We start from the raw sequence: 24,717 nt of genomic DNA, 5'->3' as shown, positions 1-24,717 counted from the left end.
GCGAGCCATGAACATGAAACTAGGAACGAGAGGAACGTGAAGAGAAGAATATGGAGCATGTTTGGAACTCTGTGCTTTTTCACACCTTTGCACACCTGACCAGTCACTGTTTAAAGCAGGCCTTCCAGTCAGATTGTCAGTTTTGGTACTGTGAGTATGCTTTTTTCTTTTTAGAAGGTCTGAGTCTGCATGTCTGATCATCTTTGTAACCACCTTTACAGTAGGTTAACAGCCTTAGGTAAGCATAATTGGCAAACAGAGCCTGTGTGAAAGCAGACGGTGAAAACGGTGTCTTTTCATATGTTCGCTCGGTATATCTGCAGTCTAACAAAGAACCTTTGTTGCGAGTTATCACCTTTTCCTCATCCTTCCTGTCAAAATACCCCAAAATCTTAAGAAATGTTAATCGTTAGGGTGATGTCACTGTTTTAAAGGGGTTGAACACACTAGCGAGTACTTGTCGTACCCACAGTCTATTTTCATCCTCACGCCGTCATCAGAGGACATTCTCACTGAGGGATGTGTGTGTGCGTGCTTCACAAATGTCTGTACTATGTGTCAGTGTTTGCTCTATTCCTTTATGTCCCCTGTATGCACTTTTTATTGTGTGCGTACACACACACATGACAACAGTGTGAAGTGAAGTGAAGTGAAGCACAGGACCGAGCGAGCTTCAGTTTTCTGTACATTCTGCTTTTCCTCAGCAGCACAGTGAAGAGCCTGGAACAGTGTCTTACTTATTGCCCAATTTAGGTATTACACACAAGTAAGGCTTTGTGAAAAACTAATCTTGAAGTCAAGAAATCTCTTCTTTTAAGCTTTTAAAGGGAAAAAAAACAATGCTTTCTCTTTCTGCCAGGAACATCTCTTTGAGAGTCTTTTAAGCCAAACCTCCCAAATCAAACACAGAGCCCTGTCGTCATCCAGGTTCTTCTACATTGATGGGAGTGGACTGAATTTCCACTTTTTTAATTCAGCCTACTCACTGCAGTGTGGAAAATTATGTCGTTCAGAACATATTTAAAAGAGAACATTTTGGAAAATAGAAATCAAAATAGAAAAATCTGATATGAAAAAGTAAAAGTACAGGTTCTTTCAAAATTGTCAAGGGTTAAAGTATCATCAGCTTAAGTCTACTATTCCTGCAGATTTTCATATTAAAAGTCCACCAGGAAAAGCTAGAAGGTTTTTAATGTGAAGACAGCTGTTAGGTGTTGAGGTATTGACATTAGCTTTACAGCAGCTGGAACATGAATTGTCAAATGGGAGAAGCAGTGAATGAAAAGCGTGTTTCAAAAGATACGAAAAAGAGCAAAGTGTTCTCAGCAGAGTGGTAAAAGTAGTTCTAACAGAGAGAGTCTGGAAATGTACTTTATGCTGAATTTATCCAAACAACAGGTAAACATGAAGGACACGCTGAGTCTGCATTAATCAGGAAACAGGGCACATGAGGAACAAGGAGGCGCGGTGTCATAGATGCAAAGCACCTTCCATATAAAAGCAGGATGGCACGGAGGCATTGTGTGACTGACCCTGGATCAGTGTGTGTCATGCCTTACAGTGACCACTAGGGAGCAGATGGACTAACCTTGACCGGCTGGATGAATGAAGTGATGTAAAAGCGACCTGCATCCCATCAAACATCACAGCAGCATGTGTATGAACACGGCATGAAAAAGGACAGGTCACCGCTGCATTATCGTGAGACAGTTTCCATGACAGCATGTAGCGTTTGATTTGCTAAACCACAACAATCACAGTTCAATAATGAAGAGGGCTCGTTGTCTTCCTCCCTGTTTTTCTTCTTCTCTGCTTCTGTCTGTCTGAGACCATCTGAAGACTGTTTGTGTAAAACTGATACATAATTCACACTCACAGCAGTGTGTGTGCGTGCGCGCGTGTGTGTGCAGGTGAAAGGAACCGATCAAGGGCAGACTGTGTGTGTGTGTGTGTGTGTGTGTGTGTGTGTGTGTGTGTGTGTGTGTGTGTGTGTGTGTGTGTGTGTGTGTGTGTGTGTGTGTGTGTGTGTGTGTGAGAGAGGGAGAGAGAGAGAGAGAGAGAGAGAGAGAGAGACTGTGTGAAGGTGATAAGTACACACTGTCCCAGGAGGCGTAGCACAGCTCGAGGGCAGACAGAGGAAACTAGATTCAGAATGTCTTCTGGATCTCTTTCTCTATCACTCTGTGTTTCCATCTTTCTTTTTTAATGTCCATACCTTCCTCTTCCTTGCTCTTCATAATTTTTTCTGCTCTGCACACTCCCTCTTCACATTTTTATCACCTTTAGCTCAGCAGTGTCATTCTGAACAATAGGTGTGTGGTTGGTGTGAAGTGGAGGTTTCTGTCTTGACCGTAGACCGTAGAAAACATGGACGTAGTCTTCATGAGGCCAGGCATAGGTTTCTGAACTGCCCTTGTGAAGCTCAGTGACTCTGGCCATCGCCATCTTGGCACGGCCTGACTCCACCAAACTGCTGGCTAATCCAAAAATGGGCAAAGGGGTGGAGCGTGGGTGTAGTTGAAGCAGGCTGAATCAAGCCCGGTTGCTGAAACCTAGTGGCTAGCTGTTGCTTAAAGCAGCCAGGTCCAAGATTAGACATAAATTTAAGCCTAAACGCCCGTATAGTTGTTATGAACAGGAAAATTTACAATAGAGAGCAAAATCATTTTGTACCAGGCTGTAAACATGTTTATTTCTGCTGATGAATATTGTAATATGGTGGTCTATGGAGATTGACTTGCTTTTGGAACCAGCCCCAAGTGGTCATTTGAGGAACTGCAGTTTTTGACTTTATTGTTGGCTTTATTTTTGACCTCTGGCTAAATGCTAATGCTAATAAATGCTAACATTAGCATGGTAACATGTTGACATTGACAATGCTCATGACATGCTAATGTTTAGCAATCATAATGTGGCACATTCACCATCTTAATTTAATGCATTAGCTTGCTAGCATTTGCTAATTAGCTCCAAACTCAAGGGTGCTGCCGAGGCTGATGGGAATTTTATTCATTTTGCAGATATTTGGATGAAACTAGTATTGGACAAATTTCTTGTCCCGGTTTTGCATTCTTTTTTTCCCCTGGTTTTACTTGAATCATTTCTTGAGGTGTTATTGTCCATTAATTCACAAGAAAAGATTTGAGGAAAATTTGGAAACTTCAACATACGTTTGTGTAGCTGAAATATGTTTTGGCCTTTATGAATCTGTTGCACAACCCAGTGATTCAGATCACCGTTTCCACAGTTAACACTCCATACACTGTTGTCAAGATATCAAATTTGGCCTCCACTACATTGCGCTTCCCTCATTGTCTTATCAGACAGTCGACCAATGTGCAGCAGAATATTCCAGAACATTTCTTTTGGTTTAAGATTGACTTGGCCTACATGTTGGAAAGAATACACAGCTGCCTTTTTTGTACTACTGCACATTCAATATTTCATGGATCCATCTGTTCACACCTCGCAACAATGAAAAGTGTCACCAGCAGCAAATTTGTCATGGCAGAAAACCATCTTCTAATCCCAGTGCGAGAGATGGCGTTCCTGACATTAAAGCGCTTCATCGAACGCCAAGCTGCTGCCATGAATTTGTGTCTTGGAACAGATTTGAACAGCCATTGTTTGGACTTCTGAGAGACACACTGAGAATTCCTGATGAGGAGACAATCTGTCCACAAGAATGTGTTTGTATCCTCACAGCGCTCAGGATGTTACTGTAATGAGATGATGATATGTCGAATTTGAACAGCTTACCCGTTTTAATGAAGTGCAGTTTTCCAAAAATCCAAGCCAAATGACCAACAACAAAAGTCAGACATGTCTCTGCACCACTCTCAGCTGCCCCTGCCCAGGGCATTGTTGGCATTTCTGGTTTATCTGGTGCATAACCTTGTCAGAGATCTGGCGACCCATCTGGCATGGCTGGCGGTGATTGGTGCAGACAGGGGGGCAGATGGTGAGATGATGGTCAGCTGTTTTGGGCACTGCTTAAATCCACGTATTCCATGTAGGGGTTGCTAAGCTAAAGCTAAATCTGTTGTTTAGCTTGCAGAGCGTCTCATCAGAGGGACAACGCTAATGGAGAATGAGAATAAAAGAAATGAGGAGGTGTGCGGAGGAAAGCAGGCAACCTGCTGAGAGAACAAGCAGATACATGCTCTGATACTTGACTGCCTGATATTTTCCTGTAAGGTTGCAATGAAAAATAGTCTTCATATCTGTATCCCCCTTACGTACCACAGCAACTTTCTTTGCTAAAAGGCTATTTTTTTTATTCCCTTACGTACCACAGCAAAGAAAATTGCTGTGCTACGTAAGGGGGATACAGATATAAAGACTATTTCAGAATGTGTCGAGCTACAATTGTCGATTAATTAGTTAGACATTAGAAAATGAATCCTCAACAACCGTTACATTTGAGTTGTTTCTGTTGTTTAACCAAAATGCCGCTCAGTTGTTAAGATGTGAGGATTTGTTGCTTTTCTCTGTTTTATATCATCGTCAACTGAATATCTCTGGGATTTTTGAGTGCTTGGTGGACAAAACTATATATTTGAAGATGTCACCTCGGGCTCTAGTAAACTGTAATGGACATTTTTCACTACATGAAGGCAAAACGTTTGATAAACAAATTCTACAGATGAATCGGTAATGCAAAAAATTCTAAAGTATAAACCCGTTGTAGTATAAATGCCTGCAGCCTATTCATGACAGTGCTAAATTCCATTCAGGATGAAGACTAAAACTGTGCATATCTGCACAGTCTTTTCACGTGATGCACTGTATAAAATAGTTTTAGAAATCTCAATCTTTTGGCCCCTGGCTGGAGCTGCAAGAGCCTGATTTTCACTCTCACAATTAAACATAAATACTTCACAATAAAGGATACAATATGTAAGCCCAGCTACAATTCCCATGAAAGGAAAAACAAAGCTAGCTCAATAAAATAAGCGTAACCATAGCAGCAGTGGTCAATCAAAGAACTGAGGTGCTGTTGTTTATGGCCATACGTTGCATGCCGCCATCAGAGTTGATGCAAAAACACAAATATGTGTTGTGGTAATGAGAGTTTGTAGTGTAGTCGGCCTTTTTTAGCAACCTACCAATGGCTGACCTTATTTGTAAACTTGCATTTGCTGAGTGGTGGGTGCTAATGCATATGTGATGTAATCCTTTGTTATCAAATGAACAAATAGCTGCAGCAGCTCTAGTAGACAGGGAATCCTCCCAGCGGAGCAGCAGGAAGGAAGCTGGTTGGAGGGTGAGCTCCCGAGTGAATGAGGTTCACTCTTGGAATGCATTCAGCCCCATGCGTAACACTGTCACCCATTCACCAAGTGAACCCACTGAACCCGGGGAGACACGGGGGAGGGAGGGGTCCATACTAAAACTCCCAGCATGACATCACCTCCATCTCTGCTGCTCTCTAGATTAAGTGTAGTGCTGATGCAGAGAGGATGACAAGTGTTGTTTTTAAAATGACTTGCAAACTGAGCTGTAATGTTAATAAGAGAAAGGGTAAAAGCAGAGCGGATCCTCTCAGAGCCCACGCTGAGACCTAAACTACTCAACTACAGTGTGAGTGTAAGTGTTGGGGTATTAAACAAATTAAAAAAAATGACCTAATGATGCAGCTACATGCAAACTTGAGAGACCAACAAAGTGATTCTAATTGATCACCAGGGATCCATGAATGTGTGATCCAAATTTCTTGGCAATCCATCCTGAAGTTTATTTCAACCTGGACCAAAGCGATGGAGCGATGGCATCCATAAAACCATGCTGCATGACTGATGAAGCACGAATCACAAGCACAAGCTGGCTAATGGTGAAACACTGCAGAGACAGAAGAAAAAGAATAAAGAAAATAACTGAACCAGTATGAGGAGTAGACTCCCACGTCCCTCGCACTGTAGTATTTGTGCAAATTTTTTCACATGTACTCAAACTGTCTGATGGCAAACAGTACACCCACAGGTTAGCCAGTTGAGTATTTTGTCGAGGGCCATTGAAGCTGTTTGTTGGCTGATGTAACCGCGCCAATGAAGCTGCAAAGGCTGCTTAATGTTGTGGAGGTTACACCTGTCGAGACAGATTAACATGCTCTCACATCCATCTCCATGTCTCATGGCTCTGGCTTTGATGTGATGCAATTAGGGTTCGTGTGCTATGAAGGATTACAGCAGTGGAGGTGATAAACAAGCACTCTGTCATGCTTTGCAATCATGTGGCTAGCTTTAAGGTAGCGTTCAGACCCAACACAGCACCACAGCAGCAGTGCAAGGGGCAGATACAAAGACAGGCAGCGTCAGGGACAATCAAAGATCACTGAATCGTTAAACGCTGTAGGTTCAAAGCTAAGTTTGAAATCAGTGAGCGAGGTGATCCACTGGGGTGAGGCGTTCAAGTTTACATGAGGAAATCGGGAGAGGTCACTGTGGGTAGATGGCAGTGTTTCAGGTGCAAAATGATGCATTCCACCCACACATTTGTGGGGTATGTCTAAATGAAAAGAGCATGAGTAAAAATAGCACCAAATGTACAAACAGGAGGAACATGGAAGGCTATGGCTGAGAAAAGAAACATGACTTTTAATGTACAGGAATATCCGTCACGTCAGACAGCTAATAATAAATCCAATACAGGGCGATTCCTTGAAAGAATTTAATGGCTGCTTTTCAACTGTGTGTATGTGTGTGTGCTGCCCCTCTCGCTCCCTGCACTGCCTGATGCTGAGGTGAAGACCCGTCTCTGAACTGCTTTAGAGGACTCGTCCTGACGTGCACAAGCTCGGACTCTGTGCTGACTTGAGGGTTTAAGTCTGAGGTGAGAGAAATTTGTGTGGGACAGACAAATTGTGGCAAAGGTCTTATAGTCTGCGCTGGCCCCCGGGCTCCTTCCTGTCTGTTTCAGTGTTCCAAGAGCCTCCTCGAAGCCCTTTGTTCTGATAATGTGAATTTAAAGCACACCAGTGAAGAAAACAGTACCACACATTTCATCATGCTCTCAGCAGTAGTTTGAAGGTTTCGTTGTGATGGTTCATGCATGCGGCTGTTTGTTCTGTGCTTGGATTGAAATCAGAGGGGGCCATGATGCATGTCCTTTAGCGCGTTAACCCTGTTGTTTTTTCAACTTTGTTAATTACCAGCAGCAGAAGTGTTAATTGCACTAAGCACCATGTTATGTCCTGTTTGACACTCGCTGTTTAGGGTCTTTGGGGCTTCTGCTAATTAGCTTCATCATGTCCAATTAACACTCACTGAACTGCACAGAGGCTGATGTCTCTCTGGGTGTCTCATCACACAGAATGCCAGATAGTGAGAATAATTGGCGGTATACTTTTGAAAGCTTTGTGTAATTGATGCGCATTTGATCTACATGTGGGAGAAAATAGACAAGAGGCCAGATACAGCCTGGCATAATTTACTTCGTGATGGCGGAGCGACTTCTGTTCACTCATTTTTCTTTCTTCTTTTAAGAGTCTCAGGCAAGCAGAAGTCTACATTTGGCAGGAAGGTGGTAGGCACTGAAATTCTTCTCTCTTTAGATGGAACATGTAGATACACAGACAGAAAGGGGCATGATAAAGTAACACAGATCCCCGGCTCAGAACTGAAGTGTGGACACTGTGGCCACGTGGTGCCGCCCCAACCAGTCGACCACCAGGATGCTCCTTAATGCAGCTTTTCATGCAATTAAGGCAGTTTAATGGCCGTTGAATGATGCAACCTGCCTGCACTGTCCAGTGTGAGAGACGTGATGTTCACAATTTACCCACGGATCACACAGCACCAATAACTTCATTAATTATTTATGTCGCCTGACAGCACCAGGGTCTAGCAGTCATTTAGCTTTGGTGCTTTTTCGACGACAGGACTGGTAAGACGCAACACCACGTGCCACAGAGATTCTGAGACTGTCCTCCCAGGAACAATGACAGCATCAGTCATTTTAACCAGCGCCCTGAAACGTCATCTGTTTACATTCAAGTGACAAAGCTGCAGTCATTATGATGGGAGCAAAGGGGGAAGTCACATGATGTTATTATATGGTGACACATTTCTGCGTAGGGGGGAGGTGGGTGGATGGATGGGTCAAGAAAATACCAGACTGGAACCAGAGAATGCTGTTTGTTTCCTGTTTGTTACTGACAGTTGATGTCTGTTTCTTTTAACCATGACCACAATCTTAACCAAGTGTTGATCATTGCAGCCATAATGGCAAAGGTCCCATGACTTCAGAGGAATCATCTGAACCCAAACCATGATCTTCTCCCCTAAACCTAACCAAGTGTTCTGGTGCATACACCTAACCAGTTTTTTATTAGTTCTCCTAGTCTCCAAAACATTCATACTTTAAGAGGAGTTTCATTACAGGTGCACACAGTTTGTTTTCAGAAATCCCAAACCTCTGTGTGGGAAGTGGAACATGCATCTTTCATGTTGCACACACTCAAGTTATGAGGCCCCTTGACAGTTGGGCTTCATGATCTTTCTGATTGTTTTGGTTGTCAGCAGGAAGTATCAGCAGAGACAGCTGCCAAGTGTTGGTTTAAGAAAAAAGCTTGTCTTTAATTTGCTATTTGGATGAAAAAGCTTGTTCATAATTGCTGTAAGACCATAGGCAGTGTCATGTGTAAACACTAAGGGCTTATATGGAGTCAAGAGTTTTTCTTTTTTGTTTTATTCCATCTCTTCGTTTCTCTTTGATTTGGCAGCCTTCCAACAGTAGTAAATTTGAATTTCTCCAGCATTCCCATCCCGAGCATGACTCACACAGCAAAATCTTCACTTTCCCTGAAACCTGACAAGCCTGATCCAATTTACGCTTCCCTAGCAGCCTGAGGCAAGGTGATGTCAGCCCAGCCTCCCAGCTGAAAGGAGGAAATGGAGGTGTAAGGAAACACAGATGACCATAGAGGAGCTCCCCGGGGAGAGAAAGTCCTCCGCCGCTACATCTGTAACGGTCAAACAAGTGAAATCAAATCCACTGCACCAGAACTGTCCTCAATGGTTTTTTGGGTTAGTGGCGTCACCACAACGTTCAGTATGACAACAGGAGGAGTTGTGAGGATAGGGATAATATGTTCACACAACGTACTGCAGAGGAACATGGGAAATGAGTATCCAGGACAGCCCTGAGTGTATGGATGAGATCAACATCTGAGTCACCGAAGCTGCCTTTGCTGTGTATAATTCCAGCAGCACAATGCTGCTTTTGCTTTTCCTTCAATGCAAAACATTTGAAACACTGAAAGCAATCACTATTCCATAAAGGTGATGTTAATCATGTCGGTTTTCCTCTATGAAAACTTTGTGGGCGTCTAGCAGCCCACATGTGTACTTTCATTTTCACGCCTACGCAGTGTTGCCTTGTGAAGGAGATGAAACAATCCTCTGCTCAACATCCCTGCCTTTATGACTCATTTGGCAACTGAGAGCTTTCCTCTCAGAAATTATTCATTTATTGCAGTTTTGATGTGACACATTTGGCCTTGCACCAGATATGATCATATAATTGACATTGTATATGTCACACTCCCATGTATTTAAATGCTGAAGCATGGAGATCTTTGATTGGCCATGTTGATGAGTGATTGATGAATGGTATTTTTGTGTGAAAAGGAAGCAGAAAGAGAGCTTACACCATCCACTGCTGGCGCTACTAAAGGCACCAAATGGTGGAGTTTCCTGCTTTTGTAACAGTGCTCACTACTGTTCCTTTCCAGTGTAACAATGATGATTTTTCCAAGCTTACCAGACGTAGGACTGGGGATGTCAACGGTTAACACTCAACAGTTAGTCATCAGGAATATTTTTGACTGATTACGCATGTCGGTCTGTGGGTTCATTTACACAGTGTGAATGCAGTCATGCAATCAACCAGGTGTGCTGAATGACTGAGAGGCATTTGCTGCCGATCAGTGTGGTTAACGCAGAGGAAAAGAGTATGTTATGAACTACTGTGACTGCTGATTCAAATCCTATTTGAATTAAAGGGTTATTTCAACCAAACCAGAGCTGGTGGTGATTGTTGCACCAGTGGGACACCATGAAGGTTTTGGTGAGTTTTAGTTTTAAGTCTTGTTTCTCTCGAGTCTGAGTGAATGTGTTTCTGTGAATGGAGTTCGGCGGTTTTGGCGAGAATGATATAACTGCTGTTTCTGGTTAAACAAAAAGGTGTATCTCTGCAAGGACCCATACAACACAGATAACATTTGACTGGAATTTCTCCCACCAATTTTTCCTCACAGAAACCTTGAGTGTGACATGCAGCCCAGAGTGCTTCGCAGCTCAAAATGAACCACTTAGTCACCTGTTGATAGGTGTCGAGCTATTAAAAGCAAAATTAAGCGAAGCTGACATCCCTAAATGGGCCAAAATATAAAATGTTTGTCGTAAAGATGCCCGGGAAAAGGCTTTGAGGTAAAACAAAATAATAGTGTTTATTTCATGGCAATCTGCCCATTAGATTTAGGTTCGAATTGTGCTAACTTTCCAGAGTTGTAAAATCCTGTCATACCATAACCACTGTGCAGTACTTTGGTGTCCAACAGGCTCAGCTGGCCCTCTTTGTATGTGTTTCTTCATCTCTGCCTCTTCTGTGTTTCTTTTCCCACGGTGCGGTGTTTGGTCTGAATGTCTGGCGATACTGCCATCCTTAGGTCCCCGTGTGAACCAGACAAAAGCAAACAAGGTCTCAGGGCAGTACCTCAACAGCAAAGTCTGTGTTGTCATTTGTATCCTGATCCTCATAAATGTGCAGAAATCCTCTAAGAAGCTCAGCAAGCTGAGCCTCAAACGGTTAACACTTAAGAGTTAACTGGCATTTGTTCGCACTGAGAGCGAAACAAACGCAGTGAACCAGAAAAAGGAAATGGAAACAAGGCATCGAACACAGTGAAGGTATTTTAGACCAGCAGCACAGTTGTAGCATTGTGAACAATTAAACTAGTTCAGCCAGGGGTTTAGAGGCAGCACACAAGTAACAACCGACTACACAATGCATGGAATATTGCCAGTTACATTGCCAGGTCCATTTCGGTTACGAGCTAATCCCAGTTCAGTTTCTTGCAATGTCTAAACTCAGTCAGGGACTGGGGGACACAGTTGCATCCTTTCAGCTGGTCCGCTGGGTTATTTTTGGCTCACTCTCTTGTTCTAATCAAGCAGCCTGTCTACTCTCCACATGTCTCTATACACATCTCTACCTCTTAGATTTTCTTTCTGATATTGTCATTTTTGTTATGTTTAACATCTTCAAGGGCCAGCATGTACGGCCATACTGTTGTCAGACTGAAGTAGGAAGGTTGGGGCTGGGGGTGGACGAATAGATTCTTCTGCATTTATAAATCCATTCAGACTTCTCAAACACTTTTATTTCATATGGATGGAACAAAACCAGAACAATTCCTCCTTTTCTGTTTATTGAAACTCAATGACAGAAGATTTGGACCTGAACAAACAAACAGTTTTCCCATATTTGTTGTTCCTGATAACTTAAGTAAAAGCATTTAAAGGACTGTAAAATGTGATCTGTAACCACTACTGACAAAATACCAACCTGAAACCATGTAAACTATGTGTTCACAGTAATGCAGGGCAAGCTAGCAAGGCTAGCCAGTTAGCTTAACACCCAGCAAAGCTTCCTTTTGATCAGACTAATTACAGAAATGAGTCTTTACCGACATCGTGGTGGGATGCAACACGTTGTCGGCAACCTGAGTAACCCAAGCCACACCTTTTCCCTGTTCATACCTCAGCAAAATAAACTTTGACAAACAACTACATTCTTCATTAAACATTTAACATAAAATTTCACCCATGGTCACATGAGGTAATGGAACTGAAAAGAGGGCGAGGCAGAAAAGTGATTGTGTGTGTGTGAATAATCATCCCACAATCCCAGAGTTCAACCCATTTGGTAACTAGTTTATTTTGTTTTCCCCATAACCCCAAAACAGTTCAGTTTCAATCCAGTTCACAACCACAAAATGAAAGGCAACTCAAAAGTTTATTCTAGGTTTGACCACGACTCCTCCTCACACAGACTCCAGAGACAAGGCTGATGTTTCACCGCGAGTTGTATTCGCAGTAATAATGCATGGTTGTCCCACAGCACACCTCGACTTTTCTCACAGCACTGTTGTGGACTGCCTCTGCTCTCAGACTGAGGAGGGGCTTCTAGAACTGGTGGTCTTTCTTTGAGATCGCACATATGAGTTTTCAAGTTAGGACTGACAGGGCCCTTATGTTTAAGACTTTCTCTTAGTTCAGTCAGGAGCGACTTTTCAGTCTTAGGATACTCTGCAGGCAGAGCAGGTTATCGAATAATCAACCACAGGGTTGGTGGTTCGATCCTCGCCTCCACCTGCCAACATGTTTTTGAATGTCAGAACACCAAAATTTAGGCCTGGGTTCCAGTACCAAGTTTAGTATCGTAACACTCAATACCGAAACCATACTTGAAACTAAAACAATCCTGATTTGCTGCTCAGTACCTAATAGATCAGAAGTGATCAACTCATCTTTGGGATACTTTAGGGTCAGCTGAAGGGTGGTTACCATGGTAGGCTGACGTGTGGTTGATTGCTTCGTGGTTTCACTGGGACTGTAATTAAAACAAGGTTCAGCGAGACATGTAGATATTAAGTATGCTGCTGCAAAAGCATGAGACCCACACAGAGTGCAGTATATTTGTACAATGAAATCTGAACTATTTTCATTTCAATTCATACATATCAGGGCAATTTGCTAATTTATACTTATATTTATTGGGTCAAATGTTAAATGCTACGTAAAAACATTGAGTTATATAATAGAAATGTTATGTACTATAGAATTGCCCTGCTCAATGCCCATGCATTGTTCTATGAATAGTTCCAAAAAACAAACCATGTAAGGCTGTTAAATGTTACTCCAGCAACCTAATCACATTTTTTTAAGCCTGGGGCATTGTTTTCACTATGGGCGTCAATGCACAGGCACACGTCTCCTGACCATAGACTGAACAAGCGCCTGACTTGAATACCTTGCTAGCACAACAATACTAGAAGTACCTATAACCTCAACCATACTGTATTGCTTTGCACAGATATTATAGACAGTGAAAATGTTGACGTTGGCATTAGACTTGAAAACAAACACTCTGTACTTGAGAGTAATCCTGGGCTTTGCTGAATCATACAGTATCAGTGTTCTTGTCTGGCAGTAGAGTTGAAGGCAGTGAAATGTCTTAGTGTGGTTTTCCTGAACACCCAAGTAGCGAAAGTGTTCTTCTCATGGTTACAAATGGTCTCTTGATGGAAGCAGATTTGAGGGGCAGATGCTCTGCTTAGTCCTGCTCGACCCATGTGCACCTGCAACACTGTCGGTGCTTCAACCTGCACATACAATGTCCGTCTGGGTGAAAATCCCTGGCAGCTGTTTGACATCTTCTATTTTGTAATAGAATAAAAGAAAAGTTGTTCATACATGACGTGAGAGGGATGAAGCAGCAGACCTCTGTGGGCCTGCATCAACATTTGGTTTTGACTGACATTGTTACTGTCACTCCCACACAATAACCCTGGGAAAGAAGACTCTGCTTCACATTTGATCAGGCTATAAGCCCAAGGGGTGTGACTTCTAAATGGGAAATATGAACATGGCTGTTTAAACTGTGGAAGCCATCACACCCCCCTGTAATTGGCAATATAATGAGGGGTGTTTTTCTTTCCGTGAAATTCCTTGAAATAATAGTGCGCAAGCTTTACTGATTTGAGAGGCTTCAACACACAATATGTAATTTAGTGCCGTTCGGGGTCTCGATCAAAACAAGAACCAGAGACGGATTTTGATGATGTTGTGAACACCCACCATTGTCATTTAGGATTCCTTCAGTGTTCATTGTTCATGGGGGTTTTATCAGGAGCTGATTAATCTGTACAGGTCTTATCCCCCAAACGGACCAGGTCATTAAGTCAGGTAAAGACACTGAATGAAGCAGTTTCAGGTTAAAGATCGGTGTTTCCCCACAGTCTCCAGTGGATGCAGGAAGTGAGGAGGAGCTGCGAACCAGTTTATAGGAGTTCAGCTTGTTATTAGGTTAGCATTTCTTCACTGGATCGTTCACAGGGTTTTTAGCAGGAGCCGATTTATCCACAGAGGACGGGCCTGGTAATCAAAACACTGAATAAAGCAGCTTTCAAGTTAAGAATCAGGACTTGTTTCTCTAACAGTTTAAGATCCACACACTCAATGACTAAAATCCTTCATCTGGTTAAAAGTGTGTGTGCATGTGTGTGTGCGCGCTTGTAGGATAAAAGGTGAAGGTATTGATGGGGAGTGAGAAGGCATGAGAGCCAAAGTACCTAGGTCAGCTATTCAGCAGCTATAGATTGTAACTTAATCCCTGGTTAAACACACACACTCACACACACCTGCAGCCATTTCCCCCACCCCTCCTGCTCATACCAGCACATAGTATGACTTCCTCCATCAGTGTTCCACCATCTTCCAAGCTATAGACTCCATTTACTGCCCATAACCCCTCAGCCAGACAGCAGGTTACTTGCCCCTCGCTCACGGCAGGAACGATCCCACAGCCAAACGCCATCATGCTGTGGATGCCCGGGAGCGTGGCCAGAACTCAGACAGCAAGGTGTGAAGGTCAAACATTCATGTTACAGTTTTAATAAGCTCTACTGTTTTTTAATACGCTGAATCCTAATTGTTGATAGTGTAATGTTCTGTCTTCATAATGTGTAATTATGAATTACTGTTATTGCACCACTGCTTTCGGCCTTGGCGCCCTACATTTTGGCCGCGATGCCCCATTAAACTTGTACTTATCAAAGGCCAAAGCGGCCTTGCCCTAAAAATGACTTAATTCCAGGCCTGCTGCAGTATGCCTCTGACATATGAGTACTCTTCAGGAGAGCTGGCTGCACGCCTGAGGGATGAAGGGGTTTCATTTTCACTAAATCCAATTCCACTTGACAATGGTAAGATGAGTTATACAGGGTTGATGGAGGATGAGGGTTGAACAAACACTGTTGGAAATGACCTCAGAGGTCATTTATCAGGCTCTCAATGACCACAGTGCAAGTGAGAGCTTCCCCAGAGCTGCTTTCTCAACAAAGGCTCTTTGTTGAATGGGAGACACTGATGTCATGATGGGATATTTCCGGAGCTCAGGAACTCCCAGGGGAGGGCCCCTGGTGAAGTAGCCAGGATGTAGTGCTATCTTTAGCTGTGAATTGCTTTGAAGAAATGGCCTCCTCATATAAAGTTGCATTATTTGCATGAGTTTCTTCTGCTGAAGTGAGAAATGAACGACGAGCAAGCAGGCATATTGGATGGAATCAGCGTACTCATCGCTCCACTCTGAACCGATGGTTTCATGACGTCGCATGCTTCGTGTGCATTGTTAAATGTGTGTCCATTGTGAGCATATTTGCATGCTGACAATAAGACTTTGTAATCGTGTGACATGCATCAGCCACATTGTGGCGTGTCACATTATTTGGGTCAGTTAACATTTGTAGCACGCACTGGAAGCATCGTACAGACAGAAGTCGTCGTCTCAGGGTACAGTAACCTGAAAGTGCCAGTCTCAGTCAGAGATGTGCTCAAAGTGCATGTTTTTGAAGAGGTGACAGATGTTGGGCAGTAGGATGGTGGTCTGTTCTGTCCAGTCGATGCACATTGTGATGTCACCATTGTGTAGGCTCATGTAGACAATAGAGGTGGGTGTTTTAACATGCAACAATACTGTGAAATATTTTAGGAAAAACATAGTAAATTGTCAAATAGTGGCTTTATTTCTCTGATCAATGGCAACCTTTGCAACCTTTTATCTGTCACAACACTTGTTACAGTAACAAGAACAAATGTGGTGTGTTGCTTCCACATTTGAAAATGTGACACAGCAGTGTCTGGTTGGTGCATTTCAACAATAAAACAGATAAAACAATGAAAGGAGGCTGTGACACGCAGGATTAATGACCTCCGGTAATCCGATGTCTCCTGCATAAATGGGCAGAATGCAGAGTTATGACAGACCCATCTGATGTGTGTGGAGGGAGGTGTGTGTGACGGTCTGGTGTTGTCTTAACATGATTTAATGAAGGTTAAAACAGTGGACGTCCGTGCGTAATCGCTGCACTCTGACGCAGCACGTCTCCAGTCAGAGGCTGCAGATTTCACAATGTCTCTGTCCTGCGGCCTTCAGGACCTGCAGGAGAAGCTTTTCATACAGCGGCCGAGGACAGCAGATACTCGAGCTCCTGCTTTAAACACGTGAAACATTATTTTTTGATGCTGATTCAAACACATCCACTGCTTGGAGAGTTTAATTTAAATTGTTCATTTACATTTTAAACATTATTTTGGATATGTAGGTGTTGCTGATACAGTCACTGAAGCAGCAGCTGAGTGAAGTGGACGTGGTTTCCCAGCACAATGCTTAAGACACATTTTCCACCAAAACACCAACAGCTCACAGTGCGCTGCCTCTCAGCCGTGCTCTGTGCGCTCTGCACTAGGCGGCAAAATACCACACAGAAGGAACAAAGTGAATTTCAAGGTCAGGAAAATACGCTGCTTGTGCTGGTCTTTGTGCAGCCATGAAAATAGGACCGCCAATTTGCATAATCCCTTTTTTTCACAAACTGGCTCAGAGAATGTGACAAAGAGGAAGTCCACCCAAGAGACTGACTTAAAACTATAGTCATTTATTAAAACTTAAGTCAACACGAGTGAATCAGTGTGTGTAAGTGAGCAGAAAAGACACTGCTGCAGGGCGGATGGGCCAGCTTTCAGAGCTTGAGGTCCCAGGCCGTCTTAATCATGTGATGACCCTCCCCTGTCGGCCAATCGCCTGCAGAGGTTTGATTGACGAGAGCGTATCAGCGCTCAGGAACGCAGGGTCTCAGTCCAGCAGTGAGACATGCCAACAGTCAGACTCGTCTGTTCAGCCCTTACAAGCCCATTGACTTTCATTTTCAGGAACTGTATTTTGCGTTCCCCTTCCTTAGGATTAGGAATGTTTGTTGAACATTTTCATAAAGTTTGTTTTCATAAATGATTCAAGCTGGGCAGGGCTGTTGGCAAACACATGTCATCAGATGTCTTCACCATTCTTTATTCGTCTCATAGATGTACAAGCTCTTAACAAACACACACACACACACACACACACACACACACACACATATATAGTATCTATATAAGCACTACTCAGTATACCCCACAGACACCATCAAGTGAAAAAAAGACATAATCAGGGCAGGGGAGACGACAGGAAAGTAGGCCATAGCAGTCCATTGGACTGTACCCACATGGACACATAGAGTGAAATTGGTGCATTATTAGTGTTTGTTAATTAATATTTGTGTGAAGCAGCAGCTCTGGGGCAAGATCCTTGCCTGGTCTTGGGCTCTGCTGCTCCTGTGATTAATAATTTAGTCCTGGATGCATCTACTCTGCCTGCTGGGCTGCACCATTTGTGTGTGTGTGTGTGTGTGTGTGTGTGTGTGTGTGTGTGTGTGTGTGTGTGTGTGTGTGTGTGTGTGTGTGTGTGTGTGTGTGTGTGTGTGTGTGTGTGTGTGTGTGTGTGTGTGTGTGTGTGTGTGTGTGTGTGTGTGCGTGCATGTGTGTGTCTGTGTCTGTGTCTCTGTGTGTCTGTGTGTGTGTGTGTGTGTGTGTGTGCATGTGTGTGTGTGTGTGTCTGTGTCTCTGTGTGTGTGTGTGTGTGTGTGTGTGTGTGTGTGTCTGTGGGCACCTTTGCTCGTCTCTGGCTGTCTCAGGGGTTTGAATGGCCTTAGATGTCTGTGTTTGATTGATGGTTCTGCTGGGTTGAATGTAGGTTAACGGAACAACTGGCTGATGAGGGCAAAGCGCTGAGCAGCCACAGAGAACTGTATTGTGGGAAACACTGGCAGTGCCACTTGGACAGGAGGTAACTCCTGCTGCTCTGCTTCACAGGGGGGAGTTTGCCTGTTGATTGTGATTTTAGAGCTGTGTTTAGATGTCTCAAACATTTTGTGTGGAGCAGCTTGCTCTGAGTTGTGAGGAGACACATTCTCAAATATCCTTTATTTGATAGGCTGATCATGATCTTCAGGCCTGACTGTTGTTTTTCATAAAGGGTGCAGAAACAGTTCTCCGAGACCCTCCAGGTAACAGTGGGACTATATGGAAAGTATTAGGGTGGGGTTTTTTGACTGTCCCCAGCATACTTCCAGCTGTTCACAGCTGCTTTTCTTAATACAATCTCTTTTTCTTCTCACATTCAGTACAACAGCAAGTTAGTTAGTGAACTGCAGCAGCATAGAAAAACGTGGTTTAGCAAACTGTAAAAAGCTATAACAGAGTTTAGAAGTGGGAGAAGACGCCGGTTCTGAAAATGTTTTCCCCATCCTGTATTATTACAATATCTGTCATGAATGACCTCCTCAGCTCCTCTTGGCAGGTGCGCCAAACAGCACCAGCAAATGTCAAAACACAGTTAATGACCATCTGTAAATGGTCGTGTCTTCAATGGAGACACTGTTTCTAAAAACCTACTTTATCATTTCTGTGCTGATATTTCTGGGTCCTTATTGGCCGACGTAAACATCAGTACCAGTTTATCTTCAAGAAGGTGACATCAGCCAGCATATATTGGTCTGAAGTACTTTTTTTTTCTTTTTTATGGAATAAAATCTAAATCGTCCGCCACACGAGCACAAAGCTATTCAACTAAATCTGGTGTGAGAAAACACAACACACACTAGTTTTCTAACAAGGTTCAGGTAGCTCTGTTCACAGCACCTGGCTGTTCTTTAAGTGGCCCAGTGTGGCAGTTCAATTCTTCATCATTATGGCTCTTAAGAGCTTAATAAAGCAATATCATATATAGAGAGCATACTCCCACTGTGCCCTTCATGGGTATCTGGGCCAAAGCTATTGTACCTGTGTTTTCTTTATCATAAATAACTGGCTAAACATAGTCAATTATATGGTTTCACATAGAGCATTTCAGCAGCTACAGTTCTTCACTCAGGCAGGTTGTTTTTGCTCAGTTACGCTCTGAAAAACTGCTCTTCAGTTGTAATTTTACAGTTTGGGGATTAAGGATATCAGTTAGCTGCCTGTCAGCTCAGTCTGCTGCTGAAACATGCCATCCTCCCCTCACACGTATTAAACCACAGCCCAGCCAAGATGATGAAACCACTGGCAATGTCTTGTTTACCAAAGCCCCTCAACTGTCTCTGAACAATTTACCCAGCGTGATGAGGAGGGGGGAGAGCAAAACATGGCGAAGCAAGGCTTGAAACGTCAGACTGGGCTAATTTGAAGTGAAAAATGTGGAAAGTGGGAAATGTTTATGCAATTTCTCCAAATCATTTCTGCATATTGTTGTGATGGTATAGTCAGCCCTGACTGCAGAGCCACCTCTGGCTCTCACGTCTCCTGTAATCATCACAGGGCTGTTTTAAGTTCAGCTGTAAATGGACCAAGCTGCATATTAGTATAATGACAGAGTTTCTTCTCATCCTCGGTGATTTTAAAGCAATAGCTCTCAGACTTCTCTGTATAATGATCATTTCCCTATCTTAGTCCATCTTAATTCACATAAATCAACTGAATCCCTAATGATTATCATCTCCATTTGTTTTTCCTTAATCACCTCCTTCCATTTTCCTATTTGTGGTGCAATTGGTTGTAGCTGCTTATCTGCTCAAGTGCTGCTACTTAAAATTCTGAAGAGGTGCTCTGCAGTTTGGCGAGAGTGTAACAGAAGCGTATTTGCTCTGGCCTTAAAGACAGTGTGCACGGAAGTATAATATCCATGATTTTATTTGTTCTGGTATTACTGCATATTTTATTTCTGTAGGGTTATCCTTGATCTGATATGAAACAGTATATTTTTGGTATTCAGTTTGGGTATTATTATCACTCAGGCTGCTGTTAAGTTGATGTTCAGTGCAAAGAAACCTTTTTGCTTTTTTGCTCTACATTTTTCAGGAGCTCTCAGAGTCATGTGTTGGCCTTCGTCAGCAGATCAAGTCCATCCACAATATGTTTTTGGACCAAGTTTGACAAATTTTTCTTTGCACAAACTCAATTTATTAGGCCTTCATCCTTGAATGGATCTGCTAATGAAGACCACGAGATGTGGCTGAAACTACAGATACAATTTCATCAATAGGACCTTGTGCTAAAGCAGACTAATTTTGTTTAGTTTGTAATTACTACTTTACAGCATAGTTTGTAAAATTATAAAATATCATATCATTTGGATGCAATTATACCGCAAAAAATTAACACTGAATGAACCTACAGCCCCTCATGAATCCTCTTGGTTTTGGTGACTTTTCTCCTGCAACCATCAGGAACTAGTTAAACATGCTTGAAAAGGTATTACACTGCTGGTAGGATGGTCTTTTCTGGGCTGTCTATGGAGTAAAAAAAACACGTTGGTGAGTGATGCATTACAGGTTGGACAGTGCTTGATTATCCAATGGTGGCCTTGTGACAGACTCTCTCGTGTTATAGCAGTACACTAAAATATGCTTCTGAAAACATTTGAGGTGAGAAATTGGTGATGCAGTATTTATTCATACTCTATCAATGCTGCCTAGTTTTGCAGTCTGATCAAAATCTTCCATCTGAGAGAGGAGACAGAGGGCCGAATCTCTCGGTCCACCTTCTATACTCTTTGTAGCCATCAACCGCCCGATTCGCGTCATCCAGCACACAGCTCTGGCTGTGGGCAACATGTTTAACATGGCTCACTTGCATACACTTCCCACATTGTGGTGATACAAATCTGGTTTAAACTCTGCAAAGTTTCCATTTAAAACTGCTTGATGGTTAGTCACGTAACAGTACAATCACATCACACTGCAGTGTTTGTGAGGAAGTGTTATTTTGATAGTGCCTTAAAATAAATGGTCCCAAAGCACGAGTCACCCATACTATGAAGACTATGGTTATACACAGGTCAAAAGCAGGGTACAATAGCATACAGTAGAGTACAATACAGTAAGAGTAAACCAAGCCAATAGTCTGAGATGATTAGACATGTTTTCCTCTGTCTTTTGTTTTCACTTCGAGCAGGCAGAATAGCTCAAAATTATGAACCGAGTCGTGCAGTGGGTAAATCGTGAACAATTTGCAAGCATCATGAAAAGCAATAGAGAACTGTCTGAGCCTGAAGTGTTCCTCCGGGGGAGCAGGAGATGATCTACAATGCTGAGATGATTGGCCCGTGGGCCACAGGGAGAAAAGCCAGAACACTGCTTCAGCAAGCCCCCAGTTGCTGGGCTCTGCCTTTTCAAAAGCCATGAATCAGCAGAAAGCAGCCCCCTCAGTGCCTGCTGACACACACACACACGCACACACACACGCACACACACAAAGCTGAGGGCTGATGAGACAGACAGACTGCGTGCTCAGCTGTCTGTGTCAGGGCTTTATGTACCACAGCATTGAAATGAAACACAATGGACAGAGCTGCCTGAAGTCCGTGTGGAAAGCTGCTTCATATTTATTTATATCTGCTTCTTTAATATCTATTTGTGGAAATGTGAATGTGCTTGTGATTATACACACCTTGGAACAAAAACCCTGCAGCGAATAACTACATAAATACCCTCTTGTGTCCTTCTACTGTACAAAGGAGAGTAGAGGTACTTAGAGGAAGGGTTACAGTAAAATTCCTGATTATTTTGAGATATCATAATAGTTTAGTCAGTTCAGTCTATTTAGTTTCATTTTTGCTCTTTCAGTTCATTAAATTAAGTAACAGACTTTCTGTTGCTTGACTAATTTGTTATCCATCAGCTTTTCTCTCGTACGATCCCTTTATATTTCCCCACTTTCCCAAAAGGGCTCATTATTTCTGGTTGGACCTATCATTGTTGGTTGGCAGGGGGTTGTCAGTACTCTTGCTTGGGTAGCATCTGCAGATGATGCCACAGTGGCTCGTGGGTGATTGTGATTGATTCTGAAATGGGAACCTGGATTTGAAGAACATACTGCACATCCTACAGAATGCACCACACACTAATGGATGTTTGCAGGCTCTTCATGTCCTTTTTGCTGCAACTTCACAATGCCTCTGAATTGCTATTGTTAGCAGCCAGCTCATTTGCATTGGTCCTATTTTTTCTCTCAAATCGAGGAGCAGTGGCCATTTAAAAATACTGCAATACTTAACCACCATGTTGCCCCTAATCCTATTCAGGTAACCTGCCTGCAAACAAAAGAACACTGTTAGCATTTCAACCTGTTCATGGCAGTAGATTTTGTGCCATGTTGAAATACCTTCTCAGAGACCATATCGAATTCCTAGAGTTTCATAGGCTCCTCAGGTAGGTGGGCTTTGCATTATCATGAAGGTTGCTCGCTGACGTCCTGTCTTTCTTTCCTCTGTGCAGGGTGCTAGAAGGAGTGATGTCGACAGGCGAGGAGCAGGATGGTGAGGCGGCAGCGCCCATGTACGTGTATGAATCCAAGGTCCACTGTTCCAATGTGCTGTTGAGCCTGGAGGAGCAGCGACGGCAGGGCATCCTGTGCGACGTGACCGTACTGGTGGAGGGGAGGGAGGTGCGCGCACACAGGGCCGTCCTCGCCGCCAGTAGCCGCTACTTCCTGCAGGCCCTGCTGGGGCACAACGGGGCACTGGGCGAAGTGGAGCCAATCATTAACCTGCCAGACAAGGTAAAGGTCCACAACGAGAAGACAGGAAAAAGTCGCTGCTATGAGTTGTACAGGGGGGCATGGGTGCAGATTTTTGGTAGGTCTCTCCTCAAAAAGTACAATGTGTGCAACAACATTCATTTGTGTTTAGATAAATGATGTTGATGAAGGTCACCATCTGATAAACGGAGAAAAAGCAGAGAAAAGTGTGTGAAAGTATGCACCTTTCTCATTCAGAGAGGATAACAGTGTTGATTTTGAAGCATAATATAGTCCTCTGCCTGCGTGAGAATAATGAAATGAAAATAAATGTTTTAATAAAACTAGAAGTTGGTGTGTGCACTGGAGGTGGGTGAAAAGAGTGGAGCGCTCCGCTGTGCTGTTATTAACGTTCTGCCTCCCGACAGTGGACAACAGACTTTCTGTCCAGGCGCAGGGCATTTGAAATGAAACACTATGGACCAAGCTGTTTTCTTCTCAATGGGGCAGTGTTAGTTTGTCAGCCAGTCACATTTGCTAGCGTTGTAACTCGAGTTACAACCCGAGTTGTAACTCGGTGAGGCATTTACAAAGTACTTCACCTTCATCTAGCCTCAAAGACATTTGCCTTTTTTGAAGATGCACTACAATAAATCCAGTACATGTGCAGTGTTGCTATCAACTGGTAATACCGCACACACACGCACAAAGACGAGGGTTGCTCTTGCTTGCTGTGCACAACCTTCCGCCTCTCTCCCTGCTGCCTCCAATCATTTCAAACACCCAACACACAAGCAGGATCTGCAGCAGAAGGAGAAGGGGATCGCCCTGTGAGCCCCACTAAGACCCCAGTCCCTCTCGCCTCAAGATGTCCTCATGGCGCTTTGCCACCCCTAACCCTGGCAGAGCACCGCATGCTCCAGAGGCCGCTGCAATGCCATCTAACAGTGGGATAAGAGATTAGTATAGCTAGACAGTGTAAAACATGGACGCTGTCTCCATGTCATCACCCATAGGTTTCTGAAGAGCCATTGTGAAGCTCAGTGACAGTGACTGCGGCTGTCGCCATCTTGGCAGGGCCTGACTCCCTCAAACTGCCGGCTAATCCAAAAATGGGCACAGGGGTGGAGTGTGGGTGGAGCTGAGACTGACCGAATGGAGCCTGGCTGCTGAAACCTAGCAGATAGCTGTCATTCCCATAATTATACATAACTTTCAACCTTAATAGAATTTGAACAATGAGTTATATGAAAATTCACTCACCATACTGTTGTCTCGAATGAGGAAATTATTTATTTATTTATGTTTAGCAACTTCCAATGTGCTGAAAATACTATACTACTTAGTACAGTGATATTCAATATTACATACTAGAATGTGGTGCTTAAATAGTAGAAATATTCTTATTGTAACTTGGGATTTTGTTATTGTATTTATCCCTCCTACAGTATACTCAACATTGCTGCAGTAATAATTTAATATTTCATATAATAGAAAACCTACCCAGCATTCATACTTTCCTGTTCAATAAGAGAAACGGGATCTTCAAAGGACCTGAGGATCATTAGACCTGAGGACCTGAACAGATGCAAACATAGAAAGAGCAACAACATGGGCAAGATGCTCCACCACTTAATACTACATGGAATTTTGCTTGCACTGTTCACTCTCTGTCTGCCTCAGAAACCTTCTGTGATGATGATGATGATGATGATGATGATGATGATGATGATGATGACGCACCACATGATCAGAGCTGCTAGGGAATCTGGTCTGATCCAGTTGGGTGTTAGGCACATTCACATTACATTTACAGTTTGTCATTTAACAAACGCTTTTGTCCAAATTGACATTCAAATACGGTCCGATCCACTCAGCTCCATGTTCCACCTCACTCAAGGCAGCATGTGCATGAAATAACAAGTTGCTTTTTCAAGAGAGAGAAGGATGGAGGCAAGGAGCACATTATGTGAGTCAGTACTCCCTGAGGAGCTGCTAGGTCTTCAAGTGGTTTTTGAATGGGGGGAGGGCTTCCTGCCTCGCAGTGGCAAAAGGGCTAGTC

At 43.2% G+C, this 24,717-nt stretch overlaps 1 protein-coding gene across 1 annotated transcript in view; it reads left to right on the top strand.

Moving 5' to 3' along the window:
* The window catches only part of bach2a (BTB and CNC homology 1, basic leucine zipper transcription factor 2a), a 45,210-nt gene that overhangs the window by 4,329 nt on the left and 16,164 nt on the right, over positions 1-24,717 (top strand). Inside the window, exon 2 of the mRNA XM_070979177.1 lies at positions 22,415-22,697. Coding sequence (XP_070835278.1) covers positions 22,431-22,697 — 267 coding nt within the window. The 5' untranslated portion in view covers positions 22,415-22,430. The remainder of the gene's footprint in view (positions 1-22,414; positions 22,698-24,717) is intronic.

This window comes from Chaetodon trifascialis, chromosome 14 (genome assembly GCF_039877785.1).
Source record: "Chaetodon trifascialis isolate fChaTrf1 chromosome 14, fChaTrf1.hap1, whole genome shotgun sequence".
In the NCBI taxonomy this organism is placed as follows: domain Eukaryota; kingdom Metazoa; phylum Chordata; class Actinopteri; order Chaetodontiformes; family Chaetodontidae; genus Chaetodon; species Chaetodon trifascialis.
This window is presented reverse-complemented; position numbering and strand designations above follow the sequence as displayed.